General features: G+C 37.1%; 1 protein-coding gene across 3 annotated transcripts in view; it reads left to right on the top strand.

The window, feature by feature from the left end:
- SCAF4 (SR-related CTD associated factor 4) overlaps nucleotides 1-27953 on the top strand; it is a 60089-nt gene that overhangs the window by 28697 nt on the left and 3439 nt on the right. For 2 of the 3 annotated variants that reach the window (XM_058523008.1, XM_058523006.1), the window contains exons 8-19: nucleotides 3399-3574; nucleotides 3925-4033; nucleotides 5842-6006; nucleotides 6550-6635; nucleotides 7878-8068; nucleotides 9258-9358; nucleotides 9792-9905; nucleotides 10753-10909; nucleotides 12127-12284; nucleotides 14576-14741; nucleotides 14827-14913; nucleotides 15069-15260. In XM_058523008.1, coding sequence (XP_058378991.1) covers nucleotides 3399-3574; nucleotides 3925-4033; nucleotides 5842-6006; nucleotides 6550-6635; nucleotides 7878-8068; nucleotides 9258-9358; nucleotides 9792-9905; nucleotides 10753-10909; nucleotides 12127-12284; nucleotides 14576-14741; nucleotides 14827-14913; nucleotides 15069-15260 — 1702 coding nt within the window. The remainder of the gene's footprint in view (nucleotides 1-3398; nucleotides 3575-3924; nucleotides 4034-5841; nucleotides 6007-6549; nucleotides 6636-7877; nucleotides 8069-9257; nucleotides 9359-9791; nucleotides 9906-10752; nucleotides 10910-12126; nucleotides 12285-14575; nucleotides 14742-14826; nucleotides 14914-15068; nucleotides 15261-27953) is intronic. The other variant, XM_058523007.1, reaches the window with a different exon arrangement.

The raw sequence follows: 27953 nt of genomic DNA, 5'->3' as shown, positions 1-27953 counted from the left end.
TATGTTTGTCTCCTCCATTCATCTGGAACCTATTTTAGAATAATCGTTCAAGATAGTTAAATCTTTATATTTTTGGAAATAGCCAATTCTCCCTCACTATTTTTGTCATACACTAAATCCCCATTTGTTTCTATGTCTATGTCTGGACGCTGTTCTGTCCCACTAATAGTTATTTCTGCATCATGACAATTTAAATACTTGCAATTTATATACTATATTTTGTTTCCAGGTGTTCCCTCTCCCCTTATTCTTTTTTAAACTTTGTTTGGCTATTCTTGGGCATATGTATTAGAGTTCTCCAGAGAAACAGGACCAATTTTATTTATTTATCTTTCTATCTATCTGTCTGTCTACACGTGCATACACACACACACAGAGAAAGGGGAGAGGGAGAGATTGATTTGGCTTTTAAGGAGTTGGCTCACGTAATTGTGGAGGCTAGCAAATTTGATATTTGCAGGGTAGGGTTTCTGTGTTGCTGTCTTGAGGAGAATTCCTTCTGCAGAAAACCTAAGTCCTTGCTCTTAAGGTCTTCAACAGATTGGTTGAGGCCCACCCACGTTATGGAGGGTATTTCTTTATTTAAAATGTACTAATTTAGATATTAATCATGTTTTAAAAATACTTTCAGGGAGCCGGCCTGATGGCGTAGTGATTAAGTTCACGTGGCTCCGCCAGCGGCCTGGGGTTCACAGGTTCAGATCCCAGGCGCGGACCTACACACCGCTCATTGAGCCATGCTGTGGCGGCGTCCCACATACAAAATAGAGGAAGATGGTCACAGGTGTTAGCTCAGGGCCAATCTGCCTCACCAAAAAAAAAAAAAAAAAAAACTTTTACAGCAACATCTAGATTAATATTTGACCAAACAATTGGGCACCATAACCTAGCCAAATTGACACATACAGTTAACCATCACAGCATACTTTTCCAGATGAACTTTAGCATAAATTTTAGAATTTATGGATTTATAGGTTAATTTAACAAGTACTGATAGCTTCTTATACAGAATCTCCATTTATTAAAATCTCTTTTCATATGTGTTGTACATTTCTTCTTTCATTTATTCTTAGGTATTTACTCATTTTTCATATTTAATGTTTCATAACACTTTTCATTTGGTTAATGATGCCATAGAGGAAAACTATTGATTTTTATTTTATCTTGTAAATGATCATGGTATAAATGCTTTGTTTTCTAGTTGGTTCTCAGGTTTTCTAGGTAGCTGCTAAACTTGACTTTTCCTTTTCAACATCTATGCCTGTTTCTTTTCTTATTGTACTGGTGGCTAGGACTGCAGAAATATGTTGAATAATAGCAATGATAGTGGCATCCTTGTTTAGTTGTTAATTTGAATTGTAATTCCTCTAGTGTTTTAGATTAAATGGGTTGGTCAATGTTTGTAAGTTACATCAAATTTAGAAAAAGGAATTCTGTGCTTCTCCTTTGACTGAAAAGATTTATTTTAAGCTAGTAAAACAGCTCGACTGGGAAGAATTCATTTATTTCACCTGCTTCGTAGATCTTCAGTTTCCTAAAAAGCAATAAAAATGCCATTTTGGATAGATCTCAGTTTAACTTTTTAATTGCTTCAAATCTTTTTCCAAAGCAATCAGTATAAATCTTAAAACTTTGAAGAACATATCTATAGTCATGGGTCTCTTAGTGACGGGGATACATTCTGAGAAGTATGCCATTAGGTAGTTTTCTCATTGGGCAAACATCATAGAGTGTACTTACACAAACCTAGATGATATAGCCTAATACTTGTATGCTACAAACCTATACAGCATGTTACTGTATTGAATACTGTAGGCAATTGTAACACAACAGTATTTGTGTGTCTAAATATATATAAACATAGAAAAGGTACAGTAAAAATACAATATAAAAGATTAAAAAGTGGTACACCTGTATAGGGCACTTACTATGACTAGAGCTTGCAGGACTGGAAGTTGCTCTGGGTGAGTCAGTGAGTGGGACCACTGTCGTATATGAGGTCTGCTGTTGACCGAAATATTATTATATGGTGTATAACTAACTATATATGTGATAAATTGCAAAAATCATATGTTTTGTTTTTGTAGACAATTTAGACCCAGCTTTTCATTTTAGCTCCTATCACTGACTCTATGTTGATGTTGAGTTGCTTAAATATTCAGTGTACACCATTGTAAAATAGTGATGGCAGTACCTGTATTTTATTGTTACCATGAGGGTTAATAAGTTAATGTGTGTAAAACAGCAGGGTGCCTAGGCCGAATTAGATCGCTCAGTTATAACAACAACCTTTAATCACATGGCCTAGAATTACAAAGAAACACAAGTGTTGTCCAAGAAGAGGGACTTCCCTTCCTAATTTAGAAATCTGTTGTCCAGTAAAGTAGCGCCAGAATTTCTGGGTAGAACTGTCATAGAACAACACAAGTTTAGGAATTTGAGGTTGGAAGTCCATGAGCGGAATGGGCACAGCTTGAGAGAAAAGACTGCTTGTTAGATGCCAGCGACTGAGGGCTTGAAATCAAAAAGACTGGTCAGCGTCCACATCCTGATTCTACCATTCACTGACCATACAATCTTGGTTATGTTTCTTAATCACCTGAGTCTTAGTTTCCTTGTCTGTAAAAAGAAGAAACTATATCTACATTACATGCTTCTTATGATGAAGTGTCATACGTAATCTACCAAAACACAGTAGTAGGTATTCATTGTGTTACTTTCCTTCCTTTCTTTCTGAATAAATGTAATCGTATTTTTAAGTGGCTCTTCTAGACGTGATCTTGTAAGGTGTTCTGATTCTTTTCTTTTTTTTTTTTAGTGAAAGTTTCTGGTAATCTGAGGTGTGCTCTCAAGTTTTATGAAAGAAGCTAGTGCGCAGATAGTGAGACTTCTTTATGATCCTGTCTATCCCATTCTCTTTTTTCTTTTTCATAATAATATATTCTTGAGCAAGCAGCATATGGACATTTTTCTGTAGACATTTATGGTGATTGGATAAGACAGTCTTTCTTTTTGTACATTTTGCAGCTGACTAAAAATGTATACCCATTTTCATGTGTACAAAGTTCCGAAAGATTTTAGTCTAGGAAAATGAATACTTTAGTAAAATATTTATATTGCTAAATTAACTATAAAATAACCATATAGAAAATACAAAGAAAATCCTGCAGTTATGATTGGGGAAGAAAAGCAGAATAAAAAATTATGTCTTTTCCAAATGGCATTTGTGTAAAAATTGTTTGTCTGTGAACCAAGATCCTAAGCGGCATGTGGGAAAATGAGATTGTACGTGACATGGTGGGATTCTAGATGATGGTAAACATCTGTTTTCATAAAGTTTTTTGTTCAGTAAATCACAATCTTAATTTTAAAGTGGAATATTGACATACCTATTCCAGAAGCTACTTGATAGATTTGATTATGATGATGAGCCAGAAGCTGTGGAAGAATCAAAGAAAGACGATGCTGCTGCTGCCACTGCCACCACGGCACCCGCTGCTGTCGCCCCTCCTGCACCTGCTGCTGCTGCACCCGCTGCTGCCACACCCGCTGCTTCTCCTCCACAGGCACCCTTGTAAGTTTTTTTTGATTCCTCAGTGGATGTAGAGTTGGTAATCGTTATAAGGCATGATGTAAGTAACATTCAGTAACGAAATCATTTTCTATGTGGAGTCATTGTTTTTTAAAATTGTACTATTTTGGGTTTTCTCTGAAACGAGGGCATCTGATCAGACTTACAATAAAAAATGGTTTTTATGTTGGGAATAATGCTGAGTGTATAAATTAATATAGGCAAATATATGATTCAGTAAAATGTTGCTTATTAATGACTCCTGAAAACGTTCTTTATGTTTCTGTAGTGTAAATGTGGCTAAGATTCTTATGTGTTTTTGAATGGGTAAAAAGATTGCTCATCATTTTTAGTGGGTTTCCTGGAGATGGCATGCAGCAGCCAGCATATGCTCAACATCAAAATATGGATCAGTTTCAGCCTCGAATGATGGCAATACAGCAGGATCCAGTGCACCATCAGGTACAGGCATTTTTCTTGCAGCTGATATTCATTAGAGCATATGGGTTGCACTTCACAGACCACTGTTATTTAGCTGTGTGATTGGCTAAGTAGTACTACAGCTACGATAAAAGCTGTTGAGCACATAACTGATTTGAGTTGCTTTTGCTTTAATTAAAACACAGATGCTAAAATATTACATGCTTATAATTTAATAATAGGTGTTTTTGTTAAAATCATTTAGGGAGAGATTATGGTTCTATTTCAGGGAACTGGCTTGTTTAGTTACACAGCTCTTTCTCTTGTGAGGAGCTTTTTTGTAAATGTTGTGTGATAAAATGCTTTAGACGGCTTTCAGCTCTCAACCGTCAGAAATATAGTTTGCAACCTGCAGTAAAAGGAGCAAGCATAGCACACTGGAAAATTGTAGGAAGTTAGTAGAAATTTGTTCATTGAATTTATTTTAGTAAACCTCTAATTCATAGTTTCCTAAACTTGACTATGCATCTCTGTTACAGGGGCAGGAGGAGGGGGGCCATTTAAAAAATATGAATCCTGGCCCTCCAGTACCACAATCAATCTAGAGGATCTGTATTTTTTTTTTTTAATTATGTAGTGATTTACTACTTTATAGCCAAGGTTAGAAAGGCTTCTAAGAAATCTCTTTAGAGTATGTTCATTTTCTTATCTGTATCATATTCAGTCCATTCTGTATATTTGGTAATGTGAAATTGATTTTGTGATTTTAATGACTGGTTGATGAATGAAGTTTGAAAAATATTTTGTAAGCCTGTTTAAAATATGAAGATAATCTCTGAACTTATTTCCAAATGTTTAACAGTTACTGAAAGTTTATTAAATAATTAAGAAAGAATACTTCTTTGTGACATAATGACATGATAATTATACTTCTAATTGTATTGGCATTGGAATTGCACATGCAGAAATAGGTTAGGTTGTGGTTTACTCTCATTATTATTATGATATTTGAAACCCTAACAGTAGGCATGTTAGTTAAAACTCCTCTTGGAGTCAATATTTAAAAAGTGAACCTAGAAGTGAATGCTTGCGGGGCCGGCCTCGTGGCGTAGCAGTGAAGTGCGCACGCTCTGCTGCTGGCAGCCCGGGTTCGTATCCCGAGTGCGCACTGACACACTGCTTGTCAGGCCATGCTGTGGCGGCATCCCATATAAAGTGGAGGAAGATGGGCACCGTTGTTAGCCCAGGGCCAGTCTTCCTCAGCAAAAAGAGGAGGATTGTTCCTCCTCTTTTGAGGAGGAACAAAATCCTTCCTTTTGAAGAGGAGGAGGTTCCTCCTCCTCTGTAGCTCAGGGCTGATCTTCCTCACAAAAAAATAAATAAATGAAAATAAAAAAGTTTCCTGAAAGTGAACCAAAGGCTTTAAAAAAAAAAAAAAAAAAGAGAATGCTTGCTTCTAGCCACTCTTCTTCCCAAAAGGCTTAATTGCCTTTAAAGTTAAAGGGAGACAACTTGCAATAGAGTACCTCTGACTTGAAGCTCAGTCTGTCACATTGCTTCCTCATATAAAGTTATGTCTTACTAAATAAATAAAACCAAACCTGTGTATTCATAATTTTAATGTGAGCTGGATTTTTAACCTAGATACTTGGATATATAAAAATTCTTTGGATAAAGATTGTACCTATGGAAATTATTAATTATTGTGCATGTCGTGTTTTTCCTTGATCAAAATTTATTGTAGGTGATTTAGTGTTATATAAAGTAATAAGAGTTTTCCTAATTATTTTTGGTAGCTATTACTTAAAATCTACTCATACACTTTTTTTTTTTTTTTTTTAATACGAAAGGTTCCACTTCCTCCTAATGGACAGATGCCAGGATTTGGCCTACTTCCTACACCTCCTTTTCCTCCCATGGCCCAGTCTGTGATTCCTCCAACTCCACCTGTGCAGCAGGCTTTCCAAGCTTCTTTTCAGGCACAAAATGAACCACTTACCCAGAAGGCACATCAGGTAAAACTTCATTCTTAGGTTGTTAGGTTATCTTTTTGGCTACCTTGACTTACATGCAGATTCCTGCCTATTTGCTTGCCGTCATTTTTTAATATGAAGAAAGACTATTACATTGGGCACATACTAACCCTCTCTGTGCTGTAAGTTTTTCATCTGGAAAGTGGACCTAATAAAACCACCAAGTTCCATAGGGTTCTGTGAGGATTGAGATAGAGTATAAAATGTTTAACCAGTGCCTAGTTCACTGCTTTAGGTGATGGTTTATTAAAACGGTTTATTGAAATGGTATGTAACTTATATGAAGTAATTTCCAGAAGTAGAAAAGTATTTCTTCTAATCTTGTAAATGATATAAAAAAATGTTTTTCCTGCTGATGGACAGTCATTATTAAATTAGTAATTTGGTCTCAAGTAACCAGAAGAGACCTGTTTCAGGACAAGAGATGTGTAATTCAGCGTTTTTTAGATTTTGTCCTTTTGCCTCTATTTATAATAATTTCCACTTCTCTCATTTAATGATGAGTTTTGTTTGTTTGTTTTTAAGGAAATGGAAGTAGAACAACCTTGTATTCAAGAGGTTAAGCGGCATATGTCTGATAACAGAAAGTCAAGATCTAGGTCAGCATCCAGGTAATTTACAGAAAATGTTTTTCCAATTCTATATGTCTTAGGAGACAGATTAAAATCAAGTTGGATTGTTTTCAGATATGTGGTGTTAATAAAATAACAATTCATATATTTGTATGTTTCTGTGTGTGGAGTGGGGGCAGAAGTATTAATTAAAAAAATCTGAGGTCAGTCATCTTAACCACATTTTCCTTTTGAGTTGCTCTAATGCCTACATACAGATACACATGCAATTATATGAATTATATATTCAAACTTCCTCTACAAGTTTATCAGCAACAAAAGTGGAAAGATAATAAGTAATACTATAATCAGGTTATACTTTTTTTTGATATGTAATGAATGTTTTTTATTTCTTAAAGCAATGTTTTTCACTTTATACATATATTTTGTTACTATTTAACAGATTTCCTTAAGGCAACGATTGGTTCAACATAGTAGGTGTTTTCTCTAGTTAAAATTGATTAATAGGGTCTTTTTTAAAATTAAACTTTTGAGATAATTGTAGATTCACATGCAATTTTAAGAAAAAGGCAGAGAGGTCCCAATTACACTTTACCTAGTTTCTCCCATTGGTAACATCTTGCAAAACTATAGTACAGTATCAGGAGATTAACATCGATAGTCAGCAGACAGAGCATTTCCATCCCCACAAGGGCTGCTCCTATTGCCTTTTCCAGTCACACCTACTTACCTCTCACCTATCCCCTTAAACTCTTTTTTTTTAATTGAGGTAACATTGGTTTATAACATAAAAATTTCAGGTGTACATCATTATATTTAAGTTTCTGTGTAGACTATATCATGTTCACCACCCAAAGACTAATTACCATTAAATTTATTAAATTACAGAAATTACAGAACATAGACAAATAATGTTATAATTAATAAATTATAAATAAATAAATTACAGAACATAGATAACGTCAGTAGCAGTATATCTCCGTGATGATAATTAGCTTCTTACACTACAAGGATGTAATTTAGCATAGTACCAGAGGTATCAAAGATGAGAGATACTTGTATATGTTACCAGCCTTACTTATCTTGCTTAAAACATATGCATACTTTCTAACTTTGAACATATTAAAAATCTTTGAAATGAATTCCCTGCTATCAGATTCTTACATATCCAAACATTAAATTAGCTAGTTGTACTTTTTTCATTTTCAAATTAACACATGCTTACATTTTCTATTTTTTCCTCCATGTGCTATCCGTTCTCCCTCCTCATGAAAATATTAGGTCACCAAAAAGGAGACGATCTCGATCTGGTTCTAGATCTCGAAGGTCTCGTCATCGACGTTCTCGATCCCGGTCCAGAGATAGACGTCGACATTCTCCTAGATCTCGATCCCAGGAAAGACGAGATCGAGAAAAAGAAAGAGAACGCCGACAAAAAGGCCTTCCTCAGATCAAACCAGAAACTGCGAGTGGTAAATTAACCTTTACATTTACACTTCCTGCGTTATTTTTTTCATGTCTTGGGTTTAAAATGTTTTATAACTGTTAGCAAAGTACCAATTTATCATGTCTTTTTTGTTGTGCTTTGGTGTATGCCCTTGGATTTGCTTTTGTTAAGCCAGCTATAACCCAGCAATAAGGAATGAACCAAACTAATAATGATGAATAATAGTGTGTCTTGGATCTAATGTATGAAATATAAAGTCATTAACTATCTCTCCTATACACAATGGAAAGGTTTTATTTTTCTTCCCATATAACTAATACCGTCTTACTTTTATAAAAATTTATAATGTATAGAACTTATTAGGGGCCGGCCCCGTGGTTTAGCGGTTAAGTGCACGCGCTCGGCTGCTGGCAGCGCGAGTTCGGATCCCGGGCGCACCGACGCACTGCTTCTCCGCCCATGCTGAGGCCGTGTCCCACATACAGCAACTAGAAGGATGTGCAACTATGACATACAACTATCTACTGGGGCTTTGGGGGAAAAAATAAATAGATAAAATTTAAAAAAAATAATAATAAAGCATATCCAAAAAAAAAAAAAAAACAACTTATTAGCTTGCATTATCTCCTGAATCTCATCATATGTCTAGAATATATTTAATAAGGTGTGCTAGACACATTCTTGATAGAAGTCTAGCTGTTACTGAAATTTTAATTTATGATATGACTAGGGCATATGTAGAACTTCTGGCTCTATAAGGCTTATTTCATAGGACACAACATAAGAGAAAAACCATTTACCCTTGATAGTTGGAAAGGCACAGCTACGTATAGTGAACAAAAGCACTGAATTGGTTGGTGATCAAGAGAGTTGGGATCAAGTCTTAGCTCTGCTGTTTAATTGTCAAGGGTGACGTTGGGCAAGTTACTGCCTCTCTGGCCCCACTTTCCGTAGGGTCTTTGGATCTATCTACAAAAAACCCAGTGTTTTCCAACTCGTATGTGTGCTGTTCACTATCCTGGTTCCATTTCTAGAAGTACTACCACATTTTTATAGAATTTTTAAAATATATTTACATGTATATGGGATTTACTACTAAAACTTGTGGTATCATAATATAACTCATGCATATTTTCTGTGATTGTTTTCATTTAAGGTACAGTGCTGCTCATTATCAAACGTGTATATTTTTATGATTATAATTTTATTTTAAGTTTGTAGTACTACACTCTGGGTGGGACAGCTGGACAAAAGGACTACTCAGCAGGATGTTGCCAGTCTCTTAGAAGAGTTTGGTCCAATCGAATCAATTAACGTGAGTGTTTATTAAATTATTTAATGACAGTGGACAGATGTGATTAATGTCATGTTATAAAATTAAGGACTCAAGACCTAAGTTAAAATTTGCCCAGATTTGTAGAAGATGTGGCTAGAGTTTAGGTTTTCTGAGTCCATGTTTAACATTCTCTGCCATTTAACCACATTTCTTGGATAACCTTGTTTCACTTAAAACCTTTTACTAGAAAAGTCTTTATATAACAAAGCTTGGGGAACTGTAGGTTCATTAATAATTGGCAGATGAGACCAAACTTGAATTGCCAATTTACAAGAAGTTAATTTAGTCTCAGATTATAGAACACTAGCTTGGGGCAGGGGAGTTGTGGTTGGTATTGTTAAAACTGGTTCCTCAGTATTATCTCTGATTTTGTTGTTATCATATTTTATAATATTAAAATGTTTCGGAACAGATGATTCCTCCCAGAGGTTGTGCCTATATTGTTATGGTTCATCGGCAAGATGCTTATCGTGCTCTGCAGAAACTGAGCCGAGGAAACTATAAAGTGAACCAGAAATCCATAAAGGTATGGTTTTATACGTTATAATTCATTTTTTAAAAATTTAATACATAATATTACATGGCTTTTTACAAACTGTAATTTTGGACGCTGGGGCTTTTCATATGCATCTTTTTTTAAAGAGATTGTCTCCTTAAAAGTTAACATAAAATTTTAAATGTTAGGTGCTTGGTAGAATTTTGTTTATAGAAAAAAGTAGGATAGGTCCATCAAGGTATTTAATTAATTATTCCTTTAAATATGTTATTTAGTAAAATATTTGTCATTCAAAAATTGTGGATTTTCTGCATTTCATTTTTAAAGTTTGCCATCTCATCTTAACTATGAAAAATATTCAGCAAAAAGAGAGGAAAAGGTATCGGTACATGGTCATTCTTCCCGTAAGGGGCCAGAGTCAGTGTTTCCTCAGTGTCATAACACTCTGTTCTACCCTTGGATTGCACTGCAAAAGGATTTTGTCTAATGTTGAATAATTCTGAGGTACCCAAGACTTTCGAAAGTAGCTCCCACTTTTTTATTCTGGGTTGTATGGGGAACTTCAGCCTTTCCCTGCTAAACTTTTTCCTTTTCTCTGAGTTTTATGGTGGCTGGGTTGAGGGGCATGGATGGTTGGAGGAGTGGGTAAGGAGGTGATGCCGGTCAAATTTCCATCCTAGGACAAAGTGGGATAAAAGGGTAACCAGTTGCCTAGTGCCAAATAAAGCTTTGAGTGAGATCCAGGGATAGCTGGGCCAGATTACTCCCTTGCTGCCCAAGTCTGAGTGATTAGAATGGTGTGCAACAGTTAACTCTCAAAATTTACGGCGTTCTTCTCCCTTCCTTCCTTTTCATATTTTAACTAATGGTGAAATAGATTGCCTGGGCCTTAAACAAAGGAATAAAGGCAGATTATAAGCAGTATTGGGATGTAGAACTTGGTGTTACTTATGTTCCATGGGACAAAGTCAAGCCTGAAGAACTGGAGAGTTTTTGTGAAGGAGGAATGTTGGACAGTGATACACTTAATCCAGGTAAAGCAGTATTTAATTTCTTTTAAAATTCATCTATTTTCTTGGTAGTACATATGACAAATGTCTATTCTTTGCATGAGGAAGTGATTTTTCAAGTACCCACTGTGTGCCAATATCTCCATTATAAACTGGGGAAGCAATGGTGAATTAAGACAAATGTGGTCTTGGCCCATATGCAGCTTATATTTAGTGGGAGAGATGCAGACATAAATGAAATAATTACTAATTGTGAGGCTAATTATTATCTACAGTATTAAGTAGTTCTTAAGTAGAATTTTTCGCTGTGAAAACCTGAGAGATCAAATGAGTCTTAAACTGAGCATCGTTGGTATTGTGTGTTAATCTAGTACTTCATAATAATTTCTTTGAAAATGTTTAAATGTCCAGAGAAGCAATTGGAAATAAACATTTAAGACAAGGAGGAGCAGTTCTTTGTGGGCCTGGATATTAAAAATGCCAGGTGGACAGTGGGATTGCAGTGGGAAAAATGGCAGCATGTATGAGCATGTCTGGAGATTGATAGAGAGCAGGACAAGGAGGAGTACAGGCTGGCGTGGCAAAATAGAGAAAACGTTTAAAGGAAGCTTCAAGCAGCAATGATGGTTTGAGAGCCAAAAGGAGGTGAAACAATGCTGAACTGTTCCCATACCCACCTTCTCCCTCCACAGTGCATGACGCCTTCACTTAAGGATAGATCTAGGTTTCTGTTCAGGCAAACAGGTATGAAGGATCTACTATGTGCCACGCATTCTGGGAGGCTCTGGTGCGGGGTAAAAATCCTGCTCCTCCCTCCCAGGATCTTGAATCCAGGCAATACACTGTTGTGGTTAAGATCATGGAGTCTAGAGCCAGGTATGTCTGGGTTTAGTCCCATCTCTGCCACTTACTAGGTATGTGACATTGGACAAATTGTCTTTGTTTTCCTCATTTATAAAATGGGAAAAATAATGATAGGACCTCCTTATAGATGGTTATGAGAGTTAAATGAATTGATATTTGTAAAATGATTAGAACTGTGCCTGGCGCATAGTAAGCATTCTTTTGTGTGTTTGCTGTTGTTATCCATTAATTTAAACAATTAATATTTATAAGATTAGCATAGGCATTTCTTTAATAATCAGACTGCTGATTTTTTAATATAATCAACATGTAAAAAATCATTTCTAGATTTGAAGTTAAAATGGTAAACTTTTGTTAAATTTCTTTAACTGTCATAGATTGGAAAGGAATTCCCAAGAAGCCTGAAAATGAAGTTGCTCAAAATGGAGGGGCAGAAACCTCCCACACAGAACCCGTATCACCCATACCTAAACCGTTACCTGTGCCTGTCCCTCCTATTCCTGTTCCGGCACCTATAACAGTACCACCTCCACAGGTAGGAATATTTGGGGCATTATTTAAATTTTTAAGTGTCTAAAAGATACCATTCCACATCTTATTGTAGAGGTATGTCTAGATTCATAGTCAAAGACTAGTACATAAATGTGCATATCTTTCATATTTTGGTGTGTCAGATCTATTGTTTATAAACTCTTTAACACATTTTTTTCATACATGTTAATAAAACCAGAATAAATTCATATTGCCTTAACATCTGTAGATCATTTGGTGTCTTACTTTATAATGTTTCAGACTTGAGATGCAAACCTGTTAGTGTCGTATATTCCACTTACTCTTGTTTTCTTGTGGGATGTTTATTCTTGAGGGACTGTATGTTCTAAGGGAACTTGGATTTATACCCAACAAGCAGCTTGTTATAAGGGAAAGCGAGTTTCTTAATCTTCAATTTGGGTGATGCTCTCATGAGTTTTTTTAAATGAATGATTAAGAGCTATTTAGTAAATTGAGTGTCGTTTAACATGAAGGTATATTCTTACATAGAGTCTTTGCTGTCTGGTCAACCAGTATATTACTTCAGAAGAATCAAGGGGCCGGCCCCGTGGCTTAGCAGTTAAGTGCGCGCGCTCCGTTACTGGTGGCCCGGGTTCGGGGCCCAGGTGCGCACTGACGCACTGCTTCTCCGGCCACACTGAGGCCACGTCCCACATAAAGCAACTAGAAGGATGTGCAGCTATGACGTACAACTATCTACTGGGGCTTTGGGGGAAAAAAAAGGGATGATGATTGGCAATAGATGTTAGCTCAGAGCTGGTCTTCCTCAGCAAAAAGAGGAGGATTAGCCCGGTTGTTAGCTCAGGGCTGATCTTCCTCACCAAAAAAAAAAAAAAAAAAGTCTTCTGTTTCTCCATTGCTTGCCTTTCAAGACTCATACTTTGAATGTAACCAAAATCGACTGAAATACAATTCCAACCCACCCTTTAAAAAAAAGAAGAAGAAGAATCAGGGTTCTGGCAGAACAGAGTTTGAATGCCAACTCCATTGTTTATACTCAGCAGTGTGACTTTGGGCAAGTCACCGAACCTCTAAGCTTCAATTTCTTATGTGTAAATGTGCAAATTTCCTTTCCTGGCTTTGCTCTGGTGTTTTTCCTATGTCAGTTGTTTTAATGATTAAGTGAGATAATCTATTTTAAGTATTCAGCACGTTTCCTGTTACATAAGAGCTAACTAATGAAAAACGTTTTGGTAAAAATTACAAATACTTGACCCACGGTTTTATGTGTGATCTAATAAGTTTTTCTTCCCTTTCAATACCTTCCTTCCTCAGTTTCTCGCATTAAAACTGAATCAGATATATCTGGGCTATCACAAAAGTGGGTTGCCTAGCCTCTTGATTTTCTCAACGTAAAGAGAAAATTACATGCTTCGATACATACTTAGCTGTGATATTTTATAAGTGGATTTCCCAAGTTGGCAAACTATTTAGTTGACCTTTTGGATATGCCCTTCCACTGCTGGTTCTGGAAGGGCATATCCAAATATTAGCACTCACTTAAAGAAACCTGACTAATCTGTTAAAATTGATCATGGAGTTTTTTATTTTTTAATAATAGCTAACATCTGTTGGGTGTTTATTAAGTGTCAGGCACAGGCATTTAACATATATTAACTCTTTAATCACCATAATTATATGAGGTTGGCACTTTTCCATTTTACTGATGAGTAAACTGAGGTCTGGAGAGTGTAAGTAGCTTGCTCAAGGTACAAAGCTAGTTAAAAGGGAGGCCAGGCAGTTGGACCTTAAGACCTGTGATCTTAATCACTGTAGATCAGAATTGTATTTCTCAAACTTTTGACCTGACCATGGAACATTTTTGTGAGGAAGATCAGCCCTGAGCTAACATCTGTACCTATCTTCCTCCACTTTATGTGGGACGCCGCCACAACATGGCCTGACAAGTGGTGCGTCAGGGTGCTCCCGGGATCCGAACCCGGGCCACTAGCAGCAGAGCGTGCGTGCTTAACTGCTACGCCACGGGGCCGGCCCCCATGGAACATTTTTTAAGGTATTAGTTCTATCAGAACTCCAGAAGATACTGGTGAAATACAGTGTGAATTTGCTGTCATAAAGTAGAGAGCGAAAATTTGATTTCTATCATTTGAGATAGGTACAGATTACCATCTGTTATCTAGTATATTTATTCACATAATAAGCACAAATTTAGAAGTATCTATTTTTTAACAAGATATTTTCTTCATCTGTACCTGCTATATGGGTGGGAGGGTGGCTAGATATGTGGCTTCATTGCTCTTTCCTTCTTTCTAGGTCCCACCACATCAGCCAGGTCCTCCTGTAGTTGGTGCTCTCCAGCCACCTGCTTTCACGCCTCCTTTGGGAATTCCCCCTCCGGGCTTTGGTCCTGGTGTTCCTCCTCCGCCGCCGCCTCCACCATTTTTGCGCCCAGGATTCAACCCAATGCATTTACCACCAGGTACACTAAGTTGTTTGAGAAGATATTTTTTTTTTGAGCCTGAAATAAATGACAACATTAGTTGACATTATTTTTCTTATTCTAGGTTTTCTTCCTCCTGGACCCCCACCTCCTATAACTCCACCAGTATCCATTCCTCCTCCTCACACTCCACCAATAAGCATCCCAAACTGTAAGCATGTTTTTCCTTTGTATTCACTTGTCCTTGGAGTTGGGAGTAGGAGGGAGAATGGACCAGTAATAGGATCTATAGTATGGCAAAAAAATGTTGACCGGGGAGCTAATTAATTATTCAGCTTCACATGTTGATGTAATTATATTCCTTAGCTACTATCGCTGGTATAAATGAAGACACTACAAAAGACTTATCTATTGGAAATCCCATTCCAACAGTGGTGTCTGGGCCTAGAGGAAATGCCGAGTCTGGTGACAGTGTGAAAATGTATGGCTCTGCTGTGCCACCTGCTGCACCCACGAATCTGCCCACCCCTCCTGTAACCCAGCCTGTTTCACTTCTTGGTAAGTTAATTTTTTTATTATTAGTTTTTTTCCTCCTGGCCAAGTTAGGTTTTGTAAAAACAATGCTTAAACATACATAGAAAAGTATTTAATACAGAAAGAAATGCTCAGGATAAGTATCTAAGTGAAAAAGTGCTGAAAGGCAGTATGACATGGACAGATGCACAGTATAGTCCAATGTTTTGAAACAATCTTTGTGCATAGCAAAGAATGAAAACTGTTCATGGATTATTGCTGGTTCCTAGGCCTGAGGCAAATTTTTCCTGTATTTTTCAAGTTTCCTACTTTCAAGAGATATGACAAACTATAAAAAAGAAATAAAAATTATTTAAAACTAAAACAAAAAAACAATGCTAACTTTGGTAAAATGTTCTCTGAGGCTGATATTTTTCTTTGAGGAAGATCTTCCTCTTAAATCAAATATGTGTACTTGGTCTTTGCCAGGAGTAGCCCAAGAGACAACCTCACAGATGAAATCATGTTTGTTTGTCTTGAATAAGAGTTTGAATTTGTGCATCTTAAATTGGTATAGAAAAGTGATTACTCTCTATAACAAAGAATTGGTACAAAGTCGATGATTGACATAACCCCACGTGTTCAAGATTTATGAGAGATAGCATTTCTTTGACAACAAAGATTTTTTTTTATATATTCAATTTTTATTAAATATCTAAAACCCCTGGACTTTGGTGGCATTCTCTGTGGGCTAGCAAAGAAATTATCTTTGATGCATTGCAGTAAAATGGCTTTGTTATCTGTGTGACAGTTACACAGCCTGAGATAATGCTTTCCCACTGAGTCCTCAGTTTTCTTCTGCTAGAGATTATCTGTTGTACTCTTTACAGACAACTTGACTTCAGTGATCAAGGGAAGTGTGATTTAGATTGTTTATATCCTTGAGGCCTTCCCCTGCTTGCTTGAATTATAAATGAATATATCATATACTTGTTATAGTGACCATCTTTTAAATTAATAAATTGTTGTATTTCAAGTGGTATTGCCAAGTATAATTAACACTTGATTCCCCTAATGGGTAGTTAATTCAACCTTAGAATTATAACATTTGAGTCCTGTGAACCCATTGTATTCTTCAGAGGTATATGTTTGTGCACGTGTTTGCTGTCCTAATCTTAGATATTTTGGGAAAAGAGCACATTGATTACCTCTGAGATATAGGATTGTGGGACACTGGTTTGTGATGTAGGACTTGTACTTTTCACCTACACCTTTCAGTACTGTTGGAAATTTTTACTTTGTGCATGTACTACCTTTATAATAAAAATGAATTTGTTTTTAAACGGCATGCTGTCTTCTGCCCTCTCCAAGGCTGAGCTTAGGCTGATAATAAACTTGATTTTATTTCTGTTGGTACACAGGCTGGGTAATGGTAAAAAAGGACTGGGATTAAAATTTGTCACAAGTAATACAGTAGTAGTCATCATAATGATGGGAAATGATTTGTTTAATGACCAAGTTGCTTAAGAGGTCTACGCTTAAGAGGTCTAATGGAAATCGTATAGTAGAAGGAACGTTGGACTAGGAGCCAGAAAACCTTAAAGTCTTTGGATCTCAATTTTGTTATGCTCCCCCCTCCCCCATATTTGAAATAAGATGATTGCACAAGAATCACAGAAACTGAGTTGAGTAGAATTTTCTGATCAAACCCTTTCCTACACCCACAACCCTGATTTTGAATTCTATTTGAAATGAAATTTCCTAGTCTAGCATGGATATTAGGCCACCTGAGACTGTTTACAAAATTGTGTGTGCTTGTACTTTTTCCTGGGCTTAGTAAATTCATTGAATAGGTGACAAGATTTCATCATCTCCAAGAGTTTAATTAACCACTATTTCAAACAACCTTGAGGAATTAAGTATCCTGCCTCTGATTTAACATTTAGGTCTTATAGGCTCTGCCCTTTATTTCTTATCACTACTAAAAGGTATCCATTTAAACCCTGCATCCAACATGTGAAACAAAATAATACACAGATGAAAAGTTGGTGAGCTTGAAAAATAAACTTAATAAGCTAAGCACTGCTAGAAAAATAATTGAATTTCTTAGTATTTATCATTACCTGACATACCTGTTTGGATTGGATGTCATCTCCCCCTACCACTGCACCACCACTAGAATGGAAGCCCATGAGAGAGGGGCATTTCTTACATGAGTAAGTGGATGAATGGACAGTTTTCAATGCAGTGTTGTTTATACTTGACCTCTGATTATGATCTTTGTATATGACTTTTAAAACAAAATTTAGAAATTGAAGGCTGCTCCAAATCTGGAAAGGTTAAAATTTGACATAACATAAAAGTGAAAATTGTTTTGTTAAAATAAGCACTTTTAACTAAAATGTAGTTTAGTTTCAATCATGAGAAAGAAAGACTTCCATGTACTCTTAATTAGAAATCTTGAAAAGAATATCCAATGAATTTTGACCTTTTAGAGAAAGGAGACTTTTTAATATTTATGCAAATAAAGGAGGATTTATACAAGAGACTAATCACAGTTCCATCACTTTGATAAAGGACCGTAGTAATCACAGGCAATATTGCAGCACTAAAGGGTCGGTAATTAGGATATTGTTGATGTTAACCAAGTAATGGAATGCTAGAACTAAGATACTTTGTTTCCTGTTGGTGCTCTAATGTTTTCTCTTATGATTATAAAAAGAAGTGTTAAGGCAAACCAGAAAACTTTAAGCCTAGAAGGTGATACTAAACTTCAGTTTCTTCATCTGTGAAAAGGGGAATAAAAATGTCACACCAGAATGTTGTGATGATTCCATGTGTTAACGTACATGAAACAACTGACACGGGGCCTGCTGCAGGGTAGGCGCTCAGTGAATGATGGGTGCTTATTACAGGTAAGGAATGTCATAGACCATATTTAGAATACCTAGAAAAGAATATTTATATTTTGAAATTCTAAAATTATATTACTTTAGCTATGATTCACTTTATTTGTTGATAGATACAGAAAGCAAACTTTTTAGGAAAAAATGTATCTTGACATAGTTGCCTCAGATATTTTTGTGATATGTTAAACCAAATCATAGGTTCACACATATTAAGTTTCCATCACTTGGCCTACTGAGAAAACGTGTGTGTTAGTCATAGTGATATTTCATTTAAATAACACAACATGGTATCTGTATTCTTCCCCTTAATAATACTCAAATAGTTTTCTTACAGTGGAACATAAATGTATCATTGAGACTCAACTGAATTCTTGCATCTTAATTTGTGAAATGTGGCAATAATATATAATGTGGCAATCTTAAAGTAGCAGGGTTCAAACAAATGTTCAACAGATCTCCCCAAATTCTGTAGTGAGGCCTGTGATTATACTGGAAGGAGGCAGTAGGGTGCTTGAAGGATCGTTTGGTTTAAAGAATTTTCTGAATGATCAGACTTAAGTGTGGCTGTTAGTTTGGGAGTGATGACTACCTGTTTCTGGAGTTGGGCTGAGGTAGCCCACACTACCAAATTTGTAGAGAACTAAATCTCCATCTTTTAGAGATTCTGATTATTTTAGTAACTTATAATCTGAAATTATAAAATTATTTGATGCACAATAATAATTCATTATCACTTGATTTTAAAGAAACTCCTTCTTAGTACCTCATACTTCAAAATAGCTAGTAGAACAGTGGTGGTTTCATAAAAGCTAAAGGTAACAGTCTACAGTTGATCATTTAGGAGAGAAGGAATATTAAAGATGATAGCAATTCTGTTCATTCTCTTTACTGTATAAGTGTTTGTGTTTACTTTTTAAAAACTTTTGTATAATGTATGTCTCTGATGTACAGCGTATTTTTATTAAAAAGTTCATTGTAAATGTGAAATTTGGGTTACTTTGGTGTTCCAAACAATAAAAAAAATACAGAAAAAAAGTTTGTTTGTGTTACATATCTCTACTGTGTTATCAGGACGTCCAAAATACCTTCTCAAGGAAAAATTATACGAAGTTGGACTCATTCCTTTTGTGGAATTAAAGCCTCTTGTCAAATACATTTATTCATTCATTTTTAATATGCAGAGATTCTCCCCATTTTTGTCACACTGCTGTAGATGATGGTGAAATTTATAAATAAGAATTGGGTATTTGTAAGATTGCTTCCTACTTATTGATAATTATTGTTACCAAAGATTTAAAGCAAAAGTCACAGATTGGTGGCCTGCAGGCTGAATTGCTAGGCAGTGGTATGATGTACTTCAGGCTTGATTTCCACACATCCTTGCATGGCCTCAAAAGGCATTGTGGGTTGATGGTCCCAAATTTAGACACTTCAAGAAATTATGTGGACAGAATTGGTTTGTGAATTATACTTAAATAGGAGTGTTTGCCTTTATGCAATAGTTAGGATCCCTAAAACTGCCTGGTAGATGAATAATTTTACCATCAAGTTCAGTAATTACTTTAAAATTGTTGTGATTTGTGGTGATTTCGCTTAGCTTTGGATTTCTCTGCCCAGAACTTTGATTTTTTTTATAGTTAATAATTTTTAACAACATTTAAATTAGAACATTAGAGCGCCAGTCTACTAGTGTGAATAACATTCAAAGGAAACCTGAAGAAAATTCTAGAACATTTTTTAATGGTATCTAATTTTTTTAAACAATTTTTGCATTTTAATATCCTTTCTTATTGTGAACTTTGCTATAATGTTTGGTTATATTAAATTATAAGCTAGAGGGACCTACCAGGTGTTTAATTTGGTACCAAAAAAAGACTGCTGACTTTATATCCTATGAAAGTGTTCTTCTGGGGGCCAGCCCAGTGGTGTAGTGGTTAAGTTCACGTGCTCTGCTTCAGCGGCCCGGGGTCTTCAGGTTCGGATCCTGGAGTGGACCTACATGCCGCTCATCAAGCCATGCTGTGGTGGCGTCCCACGTACAAAATAGAGGAGGATGGGCAACAGATGTTAGCTCAGGGCCAATCTTCCTCACCAACAAAAAAAAAAGTATTCTTTGAAAGCTTCCAATTTGAATTGGTAACTTTAAATACTGCCTTACGTTACTACACTAGTGTCATGTGGTGGTAATGGTTGTCAAATACTCATCACAGTGCCTTCAACTTACTATATAACATTATTCAGTGGACAATTACTAGCAATTAATCCACAACAAATATTTACCTTGTTTATGAATTTATGCATGAATACACTGTATTTTCTCAGAAGGCAAAGCACTTCAAGCACGTCAAAAAAAATACGTGGAAGGTCTTGTGCAAAAACTTGAAAGCTGCTTATCACATTGTCTCCATCTCCCCCTGCACTTCCTAGGCTACAGAAAGAACTCTAGCTTAGAGAGTCTCTTAAATTCAAATCTCTCTGATAGACATGTTTTTGGGTGCAGAAACTCTGGGCTTTAGATTGGTTTTGGTAGACAAAGATTGCTCTGAAGAATTTCAGGTAAGATTTTTTCCAGCTAACATTGAAAATAAAATTCCCTACAGATAATCTCATTCAGTGATAGGTTAACTGTATATTCCAAACTTCTTGACTCTAATAGTGCAACTCAACTCTAAATCATAGCTGTTAACTTTGCCAATTATAGTAAAACAATTAGCAATTTGTATACAAACTGAAATTCTGAAAAGCAACTATAAATAGGTATAGGGAAATTGACCAAAGCTTATTGTACATTATTTTGCAAAAAACCAAGGAGTCATTTTAAAGAGATAATCAGTCTCTGATTTCTCTTCATTTGAAATTCTGATTTTCATGTATTAGATTTTATCAGAGCGTAATGTACCCCATGCTAAAAATAAATACACATCTCAGTACAACTGACTTGTATATTATTGAAAACTCACATTTCTCTTAAAGATCTCTTGCTAACATTCTAACCACGATTTTTTGTATAATCTTAATGTATAATGCAATCTAAAATGTGCTTTCTCTCATTCTTTAAAAACTAGCTTCATATTCTTCCATTCTCCCCAGCTCCCAACACAGTGCCTACTGTAAGAATCATTTGGGAGTCTTTTCAAAATAATTATTCCCTAAATGTTATTAATTGGTCAATCTAAGCAAAGGAAATAAATGTATGGATTGTACTGTTATTTCAATTTTCTGAAGGTGTGGAGTGAAAAAAAAAAAAAAACACTTTCGATGATCAAAAATATATATATGTGCCTAGGAGTCTCAGGGCATTTGGTGGGAAAGATAAGAGTAGTCAATATGTCTCTCTTGTGTGAAAAAATTTTATTTTAGGTTCATGCATAATGTCACATGGACATTCATTCTATTGGGATCAAATCAAAAAAGGTGGAACTGGGACTAGGGGCAGAAAAGGAGGTTGTGAAAGAACATTGCAGCCTTTCTCAGAATAAATCTCAGATCTTCCTAGGTTTACAGTGGAAAGACACTCACCGCCCTGGGCCAGAGGTCTGGACCTTGTAGCCACTGCTCCTGTGCCCCCTGAGAAGTATCTTGATGAGTTTGCTCATCACCTCTGCCACCACCATTCATTCATACATTCACCATGTATTTATTCAGTCCCTACTGTGTGCCAGGCACCCTTCTGGGTACTAGAGGTACCTGAATGAACGAGACAAGGCCTGTTTTCCTGGAGCTTACATTCTAGTAGGGACTTAGATAAACTAACAATTTCATGCGAAGATACTCCTGTGAAGAAAGTAAAGCAGAGAACAGGGCTGAAGGAGTGTCACATGAGATGTGCTATTTTGAATTGAATGGCCGGGGGGGGGAAACTAAGGAAGTAATGTGTAGAGAAATAATAGAGGAAAGAGCCCTGTAAATGCAGAGGAAAGCCATCGCAGGTAGAAGGAAGAACAAAATGGGGGCCTGAACTGAAAATGAACCTGCTTGTTTGAAGGACTGCAGCGGGGCTGGTGTGGGTGGAGCAGGGCGAGTGAGCAGCGGGAAGAGAGGGCACGTGATGAGTTTAGAGAAGGTTGTCAAGGGCCAGGTTTCCAGTGCAGTGGTAAGTGGTGTACACTTTTGAGCAGTGTTATAATCCAGTTTAAAATTTTTAAAGGATTACTGTGGCTATTATATAGAAAACTGTAGGAGTTGGTACGACTGGAAAGAAGAGACTAGTTTGATGCCACTGGAGTAGATGAGATGAGAGGTAACAACTTGCATTAGGGTGGGACAGTGGCGGTAATAAGTAGTTGGGTTCTGAATTTATTCTGAAGATAGAGCCTTCGGAATGGACTTATTACTTAAATATGTGAGAGAAAGGAGTTAAAAATGACTGAGTTTTTTGGTAGAGTGTAATTGCCATTCCTGAGATGGGCAAATCTCGATGAGTGGGTTTAGAGGGCAGATATCAAGTTAAAATATTGGGCATTTTAACTTTGATATTCAGATGCAGATGTCAAGTAAACAACTGGTAAATAAAGTCTAGAGATGTAAATTCTGGTGTCATCAGCAATTACAGATAGTATCTATAGCCACTGGAGCCTGTGAGATTACCTGAGGAGGGAGTGTAAGTAGAGGATGAGCCCAGGAATACTTTGCCATTTAGCAGTTGAGAATATGATGCTGAGAACTAGGACACACACGAGTTCCGTATGCTGGGAATTCTTCTAAGGAGTTTGTATATGTTGGTCATTTAAGCCTTACAGCCCTGTAAGGTAGATAGAGTTACCCTGTTTTATAGATGGGGAAACCAAAGCATAAAGACCTGCCCAAGGTCACAGCTACAAGTGGCAGAGCTAGAATTCAAGGTAGCCTTACTCTTACACGTGTGCTTTTAACCACTATCTTATACTGTACTATCCAGCAAAGGATACTGAGAAGGTGCGGCCAGTGGCAAGGAGGCAAAAGTAAAGCGAGGTATTCTGGAAGCCAAGTAAAGAGAGTTCCTAGGAGGGAGGGAGAGAGCAGCTATTAGATGCCATTGATGGGTCAAGGAAGAGTGCTGAGACTCGCCACCTGGATTTAGCAAAATGAAGGCTCCTGGGTGACCTTGAGAAATGTGGTTACATCGGAATGATGAGTCCAACAGCCCAATTATATTGGGTCAGGAGAGACTGAGAGACGAAGAAATGGATACAATGATTTTGGACATCTCTGAGAAGATTTGCTGTGTAGGGGAATAGTAAAATGGGGTGATAGCTGAAAGGAGATGCAAGGTGAGGGAGTTTTTTATTTTTGGTATTATTTCTAAAAGATGGGCAAAACTACAGCATCTTTATTATTGGAAAACCCAGTAGTGGGGAAAATTTTGGTGCCAGAAAGAAGATATTTGCTGGACTGATATCCTTATGTAGGTGAGAGGGCAGGGATTCAGGGTTTGAATCAAGGGCTTAGCCTTTGGGACACAGATGTTCACAGACGGAAGGAGTGATATGGATACAGGTGCAGGTAAATTGGTAGATTTGGTGGTAGGTAGGTGGATGAAAAACTCTTCTAAAGGTCTTTATACTTTTTAATGGTAGACCAACCAGGATAAATAAAATGTGTATCCATATCATGGACTATTACTTGGTAAGGAAAAGAAATGAATACGTGGGGCTGGCCCCGTGGCTTAGTGGTTAAGTGCGCGCACTCCGCTACTGGCAGTCCAGGTTCGGATCCCGGGCGCGCACCAACACACCGCTTCTCCAGCCGTGCTGAGGCCGCGTCCCACATACAGCAACTAGAAGCATGTGCAAGTATGACATACAACTATCTACTGGGGCTTTGGGGAAAAAAAGGAGGAGAATTGGCAATAGATGTTAGCTCAGAGCCGGTCTTCTTCAGCAAAAAGAGGAGAATTAGCATGGATGTTAGCTCAGGGCTGATCTTCCTCACAAAAAAAAAAAAAAAAGAAATGAATACGTGGATGAACCTTGAGAAGATATGCTAAATGAAAGAAGCCAGTGACAAAAGATCACATATTGTATGATTTCCTTTATATGAAATGTCCAGAATAGGCAATAGAGACAGAAAACAGAATATTTGGTTGCCTGGGGGTTGGAAGGGAAATGGGGAGGGATGGTTAATGGATACAGGGTTTCTTTTTGAGGTGATGAAAATGTCCTAAAGTTGATTGTGTGGTTGCCCAACTCTGAATATACTAAAAACCATTGAAATGTACACTATGTGGGTGAATTCTAGGCTATGTGAATTTTATCTCACTGAAGTTGTTATAAAACAAACCAGCTAAGAGTAGACAGAGGATCAAGGGGAAACATGAACATGTGACATAGAAAGATCTTCAGAACGTGAGAATGTGAATTGACTAGGAAAATTAGAATTGCTGGCCAGAATTAAGGAAGCACTTTTGGTTGTAGTTATAAATTTAAAATGAGACCAGTCAGCATGTTGCAGATGGGGCGACCCCCAGCTATGTTCAGGTGCAGATTGAGTAGAGTCTGTTTAAAACCAGTCTTGAAGTTTTTCAGGGCAATTATGGTGAGGGAAGAACCATGGACTCCAAGGCAGGTAAGGAGGAAAGTAAAGACATGAAAGGCATTGGGGACATGGCCCTAGTGGGATCGAAGATTGTTCTGGGGAGTGGGTCAGAGAGCGGGGTAGTTGAAAATGAGAATTCGGAAGTGATAGTTATTTGTAATGAAAGGTCCAGGACTTCCTAGAGGCAGTGGCTGTGGTAGAATGGAAGACAAGACTTGGCGAAGAGGGAGAATTGTCTTTACTACTAACTTGCCTTTTCAGATATTCCCTCTGCCCTTCCTCCTTCTACTCTCCCTCCCCTTTTTCAGATAGCAAATCCTTGCTCTTCTTGAAAGATCCACTAAATTTACATTTTCTGTGATAGTGTCCGACTAACTGATGCAGTTGATCACTCCCACAGTATTTAATTCAAACCCTTAGTAACTTTGTCTGTCTTCCTGGCTATACACACTCTGTGGTCCTTGGCAGGAAGCTGCTTTCCTAGTTTTTGTACCTTTTGTATCCCTTATTTACGTTCTCCTGAGATGTCAAGGTCCACACTGGACTCGTATCCGCTTTCCTCCCCTTCACCAGCCCCTTAGCCCTTTAACACACCTGTCCTTTATTTCACGTAATTTTAAACAGCTTTGTATAGATGGTAATGGCACTTCTCCTTTAATCTTGACTTTTATTTTTTAATTGTGAAATAACCATTTTTTGGCTCATCGTAGGAAATATCTACAGTCAAGTCTTGGTTATTTTGAGTGAAACTCCAATGTATTTCTCATACTTCTCAAATTTGAATAGTCTGCCTTAAAATCTTGCTGTATTAGAAAATTTGGAGTCTTCTGTCTAATGTGATCTTTCTGAATTCAGGTCTGAACTCTTCCCTTTTTTGTTTCACCTACATTCTGGGTAAGTTAACCTCATGACTCTTCTCTTATGAGCTCTAGGTATACATAGAATCAATTTTTTCACATTTCTACCAGATGTAGCCCCGTCCCCTCCAACTCTGAGTATTACCACATGAAATTCGTCATCTGTCTCCAAAAATTGCTTTTCTTCCTGAATTCCTGCATTGCTTTGATGCCTCCATCCACCCAGTCATTCAAAGCAAAGAGCTACGTTCCTCCATCGCTTAAATGTCAGTCCTGCCCGCTAAATGTCTAAATCTGTTTCTTATCTCTAGCACTTCTGTCTCAGTTCAATCTCTCACCTCTGTCCCCTAGATTCTTGGAATAAGAGCTCAGCTACTCTCCAGTGTCCTCCCCTTCCTTGCTTTCCTGTACATTTTTTACTAGAAGGATCTTTCAAAAATGAACATAGGATCATCCCTGCTAAAAATTCCTCGGTAGTTTCGCGTCACTCTAGGTCAAAGTCCAGGTTCCTTCTTATGGCACATGAGACCTCTGAATTGCCCCACCTGTTCAGTCTCATAAACCTCATCTGTTTTTTTTTTTAATAATTCACAGAAATTCTTTCTTGCGGCTTTAATAATAAACCTCATCTTCTCTCACCTTAGTTTTCATCAAAAGATATTCTGTTGCAGTTCTCATAACAACATACTTTGCTTCTTCACCTTGTCACTAAGCCTTTTCAAAAGCTGCTGCTCTCTCGACCAATGTAATGTCCTTCCTTACTCATATTTCCCTTGAATGTTCTTCCTTTCCTTTGAGACCCAATTCAGACCCAGTTCTTCCTTTCCCGAGACTCCCTCGCAGATTCACACACGCCAACTTATCAGTCCCACCTTTGTCACCCTGCTAGCTTGTGCCATCTCCTATAGCAATTGACGTTTGTCTGTTTCTACTAGGCTGTGTCCTGTTTGAAGGAAAAGACTTTTATTTATCTTTATATCCCCAGCACATTAAATGAGTTAATAATGGAAAGCTTACATGTTTGATATACGTGTGAATGAATTTTTTTTTAAGATTATAACTAGGAAACCTATCAGTGGTACTGCACACCATATTTCCAGATAAAATGAATAATTGCTTTGAATGCCTTTTAGACCTAGGTAACACACAATATATCCCATTGGTATATACATAATGTCACCTTTCCTTATAAAGATAAAAATGAAATTCAGCTGTCATGCCTATCAAGGGCTTATGCTGTCTGATATATTTTTTAATTAAATATAACTTTTATTATAAAAGCAGTACATGTTCACTGCAAAAAAAGTAAGAACTACAAAGCAAAAAAGAAAAATCATAATTCCACCACTTCTGTGGCCTGAAGGCCAACATTTGGGACTGTGGGAATATTCTATCAGGGGAATCTGTAAATTTTGTTGGTCCATAAAGAATTAAAAGGAAGTCCACTTATTTACAAAGGAGGAAAGGGATTAGAGTGTATAGTAAGCAAATCCCAAATACAAATATCCACATGTATGGAATAGATGAATTAGGCAATATTTTTTTCTTTATAAGAAATATTGTGAGTGGCCAGCCTGGTAGCCTAGTGGTTAAGTTCGTGTGCTCCACTTCGGTGGCCCAGGGTTCACAGGTCCAGATCCCAGGTCCAGAGCCATGCACTGCTTATCAAGCCATGCTGTGGCAGCCATCCCACATATAAAGTAGAGGAAGATGGGCACGGATGTTAGCCCAGGGCCAATCTTCCTCAGCAAAAAAGAGGAGGATTGGCAACAGATGTTAGCTCAGGGCTGATCTTCCTCACAAAAAAAATTTAATTTAAAAAAAAGAAATATTGTGCTTTATAGGAGGTGTAAATTACTGTAAATGTTAACCCTGCCAAATCAATCTGTATGCACATTCAAACGCATGTGATAAAGGACTTAGGGATGTGTTCCTACAGACGGGTTTATATTTTATAAAGAGTCATTGCCCATTTTCTCTCTTCTGTACAAGGTGGAGGTGGCCTTGCATCCTTTGGCCACTGTCAGATTGGTAGTTGAGGAAGGCAGTCGTGGGGAAGTCAGGAATAGGACCTTCCTCTTGCCCTGTAGGAGTCACTGTTTCCTCCTAAAGACTCCTCTGAACTTAGTTTTCTTGTTTTAATAAGATACTTTAAACCCTTTCCCCATTTTCCTAGTGTGATTTAAAAATTTGCCGATGGCCTCTTGAGCCTATTGATGGGTACTTGAATGCTCCAATGTGCCACACTGACCTCTGCAACAGAGGAAACATTGGTTGTTTTAGTCCTTCAGTGAAAGCTGGTGGGAAAGTAAAGTGTGATTTGTTTAAGTGCTTCCATGTATGATATCTGTATTAAAAGAGGCTGTACCTGGGCACATGCATTTTATGTTGTTTGTTTTGAGTTAAAGTCTACAAATGTTGGGACTGTGCTATTCCTTTAAAAAGTAAGAGCAGAGATA

The sequence above is a fragment of the Diceros bicornis genome, chromosome 27 (assembly GCF_020826845.1).
Source record: "Diceros bicornis minor isolate mBicDic1 chromosome 27, mDicBic1.mat.cur, whole genome shotgun sequence".
Classification (NCBI taxonomy): Eukaryota; Metazoa; Chordata; class Mammalia; order Perissodactyla; family Rhinocerotidae; genus Diceros; species Diceros bicornis.
The sequence above is the reverse complement of the archived record's forward strand: the minus strand, read 5'-3'. Positions and strand labels throughout refer to the sequence as shown.